This window comes from Ctenocephalides felis, unplaced genomic scaffold, assembly GCF_003426905.1.
Source record: "Ctenocephalides felis isolate EL2017-DRISC unplaced genomic scaffold, ASM342690v1 CF-g0.4_SCAFFOLD_02485, whole genome shotgun sequence".
In the NCBI taxonomy this organism is placed as follows: Eukaryota; Metazoa; Arthropoda; class Insecta; order Siphonaptera; family Pulicidae; genus Ctenocephalides; species Ctenocephalides felis.
The window spans coordinates 11,290-19,550 of NW_020538639.1; the positions used below are offsets into that span (position 1 = coordinate 11,290).

At 33.7% G+C, this 8,261-nt stretch overlaps 1 protein-coding gene across 1 annotated transcript; it reads left to right on the plus strand.

Annotated features, from left to right (window-relative positions):
* The first annotated feature begins 4,282 nt into the window (after positions 1-4,282).
* Positions 4,283-7,044, plus strand: LOC113380959. Its single transcript, XM_026619980.1, has 4 exons — positions 4,283-4,565; positions 4,638-4,754; positions 4,992-6,551; positions 6,599-7,044. The coding sequence occupies exons 1-4, from the start codon at positions 4,283-4,285 to the stop codon at positions 7,042-7,044; spliced, it is 2,406 nt and encodes an 801-aa protein (XP_026475765.1).
* The last annotated feature ends 1,217 nt before the right edge of the window (positions 7,045-8,261 follow it).

The window sequence follows — 8,261 nt, forward strand, 5'->3', positions numbered from 1 at the left end:
GAAAAACCCGGGACACAAGATGGAAATCCGTGACTGTCCGGGACCGTATGGTCACTTTAATAATCAACATATATGGCCTGAGTACATACACTTTAAATAAAGACTATACGTATAAATAAAATGAAATGTGAAAATTTATAGAGTATTGGATATTAACTTTTTTTATATTATTATAACACATATAGGGAAGACTGGACACGGTTGTGCCAGTGTATGGCAGTGACAGTTGTTATAACAAGTAAACTGTACAGATTTTGTGAAAGGGTTCAAGGGGAGAAAGATATAGTATGTTTGTTTGTACAAGTTTTCATTATTGCTTTTAGTGAGAGCCTGACATTAACATGATCTGTAGACCGTGCTTTTATAGAGTCAAAAGTAAGTTTTTACGTTCGATTTGTTTTTGTAATAACTGTTACTCGTACTCGTACGCAGAAAGATTACTTTGTTTGTTATTTTGCTATATGCTGAGCAAAAAGATGTAATACCAAAAACAGCACATAAATATAGAAACAAGCTCATCAGTCACCCAAATTCACATGCAAACTCCTTTATAACAGAGAACTATCGACGTAGGTAGAAAAGAAAAGCGTCACTGAATTCAATTCATCAACTATCCTGATAAAGATTGAAATAACTTACTTATTGAAATAACTTGTTAGTCATTATTTAAAAGAAATTATTTATAAGTAAATAGTTAAGATTATATAATTATCAATAAAATATTGTTAATAATATAACGAATGGGAAAACAGCTACTGAGTTGTTCCATTTAGTATTCAATATCCCTTTACGGCTGACAATGGTAAATTCCCCAAATTTATTAAATGTCCTTAACTGGACGGTTAGAAATAAAATAAGAGAATAAATATGTTGAGTATTAGTAGTTAATTACCAGCAATTAGTTTTTGCCTAGGTAATTTAGCTTGATCATAACGACGATTTGCCTCCAAAAGTGCGTTGGGTTCGGTTGTGACAAATTTTGTGGGCACGGTTACGACATGTTTTTGTGTTTTTTTTTTGGTTAGAGGTCTGAACATGTAAAGAAACGTTTGAACATATAAAAAAATATCAAACTGAACAAAAACAAATACTAACGATAAAGAGAGAAAAAGGCAATACAAGATCAAAAATACTCTATCTGGTTTGTGGAAGCTCATACTCTGAAAGTAGGGGTGGCGTAAAATGGATCAAGTGTCAGTGAATGCTTGTGCATGAACATATTTTCTTTGCTATATGAAAAATACAAAAGCAAATATATTTATGAAACTAGTAAAATTAATATAATTCAAAATACATGCAACTAGCTCTTTGATTGTTCATTAGTAAGTATAACCGCAAATAAATTACTTCACGCCAAATTAGACGTGACAACGCTGCACTCATATTTTCTAAGAAAATATTACATTTGCAACGACGCATAGGCAATTCGCATCTCAAGATTTACCTAAAGGGGTCCTGCGAGATACCTGAAGGCGGCACTAACAATATAGTCTTAACCCGGTCGCCAAGCTATCCACATTCAAATATTCCAATATTATATCAATACTAAAACTTTATTATACAAACAGTGTAAATTATATTCTATAAATAAATAAGTGTAAATCTATTTGTTATCAATCAATATTTACATTTAAAACGGTTGATAGAGCCACTAATTCTATCTGGTCCTTGAGCTTATACTTCAACAAAAAACATTGGTCCAAAACGAACCGGATGCGTCACCAGTGCGAAGAAAATAATTAAAATCTTAAATCTAAATCAAAAATTAAATAAAGTGAAAGTTCTAAACAAGACAGGAAGTTCTAACTTTGGCGCTACACCTACGAGCGAGCACAGCAGCAGCGAGTATATCAGGTTAGTCAAGCATTCCTTCCTATCAATCTTTCCTTATTTTAATATTTAGAGTTTTAATTCAATCTGTGTCAAAATGGAATCATTAAATAAACTCAAAAGGAAACAGCGAGTTACTAAAACACGTTTAACAAAATACGAAAAAGTGTGCAGGCAAATGTCCGAGCTACCTGCTTGCGACTTAAATATTGTAGACATAAAACGCCTTATCGATGATGTGAAGCCCTTGTTTGAAATCTTTGAAAATACCGTAATTAGTATAACAGCATTACTAGAAGACGAAAGTCAAATTAATAATTTAATAGAAATAGAATTAGATGAATTTTTTGAAATACATAATAATTGTTTATCAACTTTACTTAAACTTAGTCAGGCAGCATCAAGTAAGTCAGATACTAGTTCGAATAGTAATTCCAATGACACCACTATAACAAATAATTCGAACAACATAAAACTACCTCAAATCAATTTACCTCAGTTTGACGGCTCTTACTTAAATTGGCTACAATTTTATGATTCGTTTTCTTCTTTAATTCATAATGATTGTAACATCGGTAATTCTCAAAAATTTTATTATTTAAAATCATGCGTTAAAGGAGAGGCGGCAAGCCTTATAGAGTCTCTACCGGCAACTGCCGATAATTATATAATTGCGTGGGATTTACTAAAACGCGTTTCGAAAATAAGAAAATAATCGTAAACAATCATATTAAAAAATTATTTGATCACCCGCCAATGCATAAGGAATCAGGTAAAGACCTTCGTCATCTAATAGACGCGTTTAATAAACATTTAAGATGCTTAAAAATGTTACAACAACCCGTCGATCAATGGGACGGGTTATTAAATTATCTTGTAATTTCTAAAATTGATAAGAAAACTCATCAAGAGTGGGAGATGTTAATGAATAAAGGCTCTGAACTAGTTACATTTTCCGAACTTAGCAATTTTTTAAATCAACGCTGCACAATATTAGAAGCAATTAATCCGACTGAAACAAGAATCGGAAACTCTAGTAAATTTAAAGATATAAAATCTAATTACACAAAACATACAAAGTCTTACGCTACATCCACTAATCACAAAAATATTTGCCTAATTTGCAAAGAGCCATTTCATTCACCGTTCAAATGTCAAGGTTTTCGGGCACTATCTCCAGAAGATAGAGTAAGCAAAGTAAATCAATTAAAACTATGCACGAATTGCTTACGTTACAATCACAACAGTGATCAATGTACTTCTTTAAATCGTTGTGCCTTTTGTAATTCAAATCATCATAGTCTTCTGCATATAGATTCAAGCCAATTACCAGCTGTTAATAATGCACCACAAAATGTTTCGTGCCATACCGAAAATGATTCAAGTCAAATCATCTTATCTACCGCAGTAATTAACGTATTAGATAGCAATAATAGATATAGAGCATGTAGAGTATTATTAGATTCGGGATCACAATCCAATTTCATCACGGAGAAGTTTGCTAATGAGCTCGGTTTACATAAACAATCAATAAATATGTCAGTCCGGGGAATAAATCAAAATTCAACGCAAATTAAGTCAAAAACAACAATTACTTTAAAATCGTGCATTAATAACTTTTCATTAGATCTATCCTGCTTTATCTTAAATAATATAACAAATAATTTGCCGACGGTGTCATTCAATAAAAATATTTTAAATATCCCAAATTATGTAAAATTAGCGGATCCCACATTTAATAAAAGCAATAAAATCGATATTTTAATAGGTTCGGAAATATTTTGGGATATATTTTGTAAAGGATATATTCATCTAGGAAAAAATAGACCTATTTTGCAAAATACACAGTTCGGGTGGGTTATTGCTGGCAGCGTACCTCTCAACAATTCCAGTTCTTTTACGATATGTCATCATACGGCTAATTTAGAAAATCAAGTTCAAAAATTCTGGGAACTGGAAGCGTGTAGCGATATACAACATTTTACCGAATCAGAAAAACAATGCGAACAGCATTTTGTTGCCAATACAACGCGGGCAAACGACGGGAGATTTATAGTTAAAATTCCGTTTACAGACAATATAAAAAAATAGGGAATAGTAAGCAAATCGCGTTTAAACGTTTTATTTCACTTGAAAACCGTTTACGAACAAACAAAAATCTATTTAACGAATACAAAAATTTCATGAATACTTATATAACACTAGGGCACATGAGCGAAGTCAACGAATCTTCCGAACCCGCGACGTGTTTCTATTTGCCTCACCACGGGGTGGTAAAACCAGACAGTTTAACAACGAAATTGCGTGTAGTGTTCGATGCATCTTGCAAAACCGATGCAGGCCTGTCGTTGAATGAACTACAACTTGTTGGACCCACAATTCAAAACAATATTTCTCTATTATACTAAGATTCAGAAGACATGCGTTTGTACTTACAGCTGATATAGAAAAAATGTACAGACAAGTTTTGGTTCACGAAAACGACAGAAAAATGCAACGAATATTCTGGAGGGACAATCCTAATAGCAAATTAAAAATTTATCAATTAAATACAGTTACATACGGAACAGCTTCTGCGCCGTTTTTAGCCATACGCTGTTTGGAGCAGTTAGCCAGAGAAAACATAACTAACTATACAAAGGAATGCGAAATTCTCAGAAATGATTTCTACGTTGACGATTTATTAACTGGAACTGATAACATATCCGAATTATTCACTATTAAAAATAACCTTTGTAATATTTTACAACAAGCTAAATTCAATCTATATAAATTTAATTCTAATTATTCTAAACTTTTAAATGCAGATAATCCAACTTTAAACATCGGTGAACAAACTATTAAAACTTTAGGTATATCTTGGAATTCGGTAACAGACAGTTTTGAATTTGACTACAAAAATATAAGAATAAATCAAATAGTTAGTAAAAGATCCATTTTATCGGCAACAGCGCAAATGTACGATCCCATGGGCTTTTTATCTCCAATTATCGTCATACCAAAACTAATAATTCAAAGCCTATGGCGATTAAACTTATCATGGGACGAGCCCATTCCTTCGGAACTAGAAAATAAATGGAAACAGTTTTGTTTCGAAATAAAATCTATTAAAAATTTGAAAATTGAAAGACATATATTTTGTAATAATCGTATAAACACAGAATTACATGGCTTTGCTGACGCATCAGAGCAAGCTTACGGCGCATGTATATATGCACGGTCTATTAACAAATATTCTGAAATCAAAATCAAACTAATAGCGGCAAGATCTCGAGTAGCACCATTAAAAAATATTACACTCCCCCGTCTCGAGCTTTGTGCGGCACAACTGCTAGCAAATCTTGCGCAAATAACTAAACGTGCATTAAATATCGCGTTTGACAAAGAATTCTATTGGAGCGATTCCACTATCACTCTTTCGTGGATAAGATCTCCATCTTATAAATGGAAAACCTTCGTTGCCAATAGAGTTTCTGATATTCAAACAAAAACCGACGCAAATAACTGGCTACATGTCCGATCGGAAGACAATCCAGCGGACCTCATATCACGCGGGTGCTATACACATGATTTATTGAATTCATCCTTGTGGTGGGCAGGCCCATCTTGGCTACAAAATCTAACTGAAACACAGCGACGTGCAACTGACAATATTTCAATTCCTGAAACTGATGTCGAAAGTCGAATCACAAGTTTGACTTGTACAAAATTTAACAATAACGAACATTTTTTCTTATACTCTTCTCTTATTAAACTCGTGCGCGTAACTGCTTTTTGTTATCGATTTTTACAAAATTTAAAACTAAAGAAGAAAGAAAAAGAACTACTGTATGGCCCACTCACGGTCGATGAATTCAATAATTCACTAAACAAGTTAATAAAAATATCACAATATGAAATATTCAAACAAGACATAGATATAATCGCGCGTGGGGAAGCATTACACAAATCGTCGAAATTAAAATCATTAACACCGTTTTTAGACAAAAATGGAATATTGCGCGTCGGCGGTAGGATAAAGAATTCAAATTTACCGTATGATAAATGCCATCCGATAATACTACCAAAAAATCATCAATTGACTATTCTAATAACTAGGCATGAGCATTTAAAACTGTATCATTGCGGAGCACAGATGTTATTAAATGCGTTGCGTAATACTTATTGGCCTATCGGAGGCAGAAACCTGACAAGATCGATCGTGAAAAAATGCGTAACATGTTTTAAGGTAAAACCCACATTTATTAATCCAGTAATGGGCAATTTGCCTAAATATCGCGTTACACCGCAGTCACCTTTCTTTATATGCGGAGTAGATTACGGAGGTCCTATCTTATTAAGAGATCGTCAAACAAGAGGATACAAAAAATTTAAGGCTTACATATGTTTGTTCGTGTGCCTTGTTACAAAAGCAATACATATCGAATTAGTATCTGATTTAACTACGAATAGTTTTTTAGCCACTTTTAAACGATTTATGGCGCGACGCGGAAAACCTCGCGAAATCTATTCCGATAATGGAACAAATTTTATAGGCGCAGCATCAGGATTAAAGGAGCTTTATAAATTTTTGCAAACAAAATCAAATCAAAATAAGATTGTTAATGATATGACCAACGAAGGCGTGTCATGGAAGCACATTCCACAAAACTCTCCTCATTTTGGAGGAATTTGGGAGGCGGGCATAAAGTCGTGCAAGGCTCATTTAAAGCGAGTATTGGGTAATGCCATTTTAACTTTTGAAGATTTTTATACGGTTTTGACACAGATCGAAGCAATATTAAACTCGAGACCAATCTCTCCCTTAAGCTCCGACCCAATGACTATGATCCCTTAACTCCTGGTCACTTTCTTATTGGAAAATCCTTAACATCTACTCCCGATCCATCAGTGCTTGAAACCCTTGATAACAGGCTTTCTCGGTATCAACGACTACAGAAACTTGTGCAACATTTTTGGAAGCGTTGGCACAAAGAATACGTATCGGAGCTGCAGACAAGAACAAAATGGCAAGTTCAACCATCGCAACCAGCTGAGGTAGGCGATATGGTAGTGGTCAAAGAAGACAATTTACCTCCACTACACTGGCGATTGGGGCGTATTCTTGACACACATCCAGGAGATGATGGACTTGTGCGTGTTGTGACAATCAAGACACAAAATGGTGTACTCAAACGTGCAATTAATCGAATTTGTGTATTACCAAAATCATAGACAATATAAATCAAACCAATAGACTGTTATTAACTCAAAGTGTTGAACTATAATTTTAATTTTGAAATCATATACCCTATATTATTTCAAGGGGGGGAGAATGTTCACGCCAAATTAGACGTGACAACGCTGCACTCATATTTTCTAAGAAAATATTACATTTGCAACGACGCATAGGCAATTCGCATCTCAAGATTTACCTAAAAGGGGTCCTGCGAGATACCTGAAGGCGGCACTAACAATATAGTCTTAACCCGGTCGCCAAGCTATCCACACATTCAAATATTCCAATATTATATCAATACTAAAACTTTATCACAAACAGTGTAAATTATATTCTATAAATAAATAAGTGTAAATCTATTTGTTATTAATCAATATTTACATTTTAAACGGTCGATAGAGCCACTAATTCTATCTGGTCCTTCAGCTTACAATCAACAAAAAACAATCACTGTTAATTATTTTTATTTTTAAAGTTTAACGCCTAAAAAAAACATTAATGTATAAAATTGAAGTTCAAGTGTTTAACACATTTCTTAAGTAACTCTTTTATAAAACCTCCCCTTCGGCTACAAAAGCTTTTGTTAAGAACTCAAACAATCGAATCGTCGCATTGGGTTCGCGTTGTTGACATACGATTTTCCGTGTTCGGCTCGGCGAAAACGTTTTCATGCAGACTCCAGATCAAAACAGGCGATTTAAAAAGCTCTCGTTAAATTTCCTTCAGTTTCCACGAACATAAGAACTTGTCTATGTCTGCGATAGTGTGTCGGAAACACGATATGGATTGCCGAGGCTCGTGCATTAAATCAAATGTGAAAAGCCATCTGGCCGTAACACGCTGCGCCGGAGCCGCAACCTAGAGTTTTGCTTGTTTTGTGATGGAGTGAGAGATGAGCGCAATCCGGTGATATATCTCATGTCATTAAAAGCTTTTGAATACGGAATTCAAAATTAACTGCAAAATTATTAAGCCATTTGGAACGAACTGGATAATGAGCCCGATGTGATTTAATAAATTATTTCATTTCAATAGCTCCATATGATATATAGATTTTGTACGAGTGATCATTTCTATGGTACATGAATTATATATATAAATATATATATATATATATATATATATATATATATATATTGTATGATTCTGAATTTGATGTTGACATATGTATTAACAAAGTCTAATAATCGGGCATAACATCAATAAAAAACAT

Bases quoted from the DNA above. Each gene is read 5' to 3' on its own strand.
- LOC113380959 (XM_026619980.1), top strand. From the start codon at position 4,283: ATGTACAGACAAGTTTTGGTTCACGAAAACGACAGAAAAATGCAACGA. The intron at 4,566-4,637 runs GTAATATTTTAC...TTTTAAATGCAG, and splicing joins CACTATTAAAAATAACCTTT to ATAATCCAACTTTAAACATC. The intron at 4,755-4,991 runs GTAAAAGATCCA...GTATAAACACAG, and splicing joins AAGAATAAATCAAATAGTTA to AATTACATGGCTTTGCTGAC.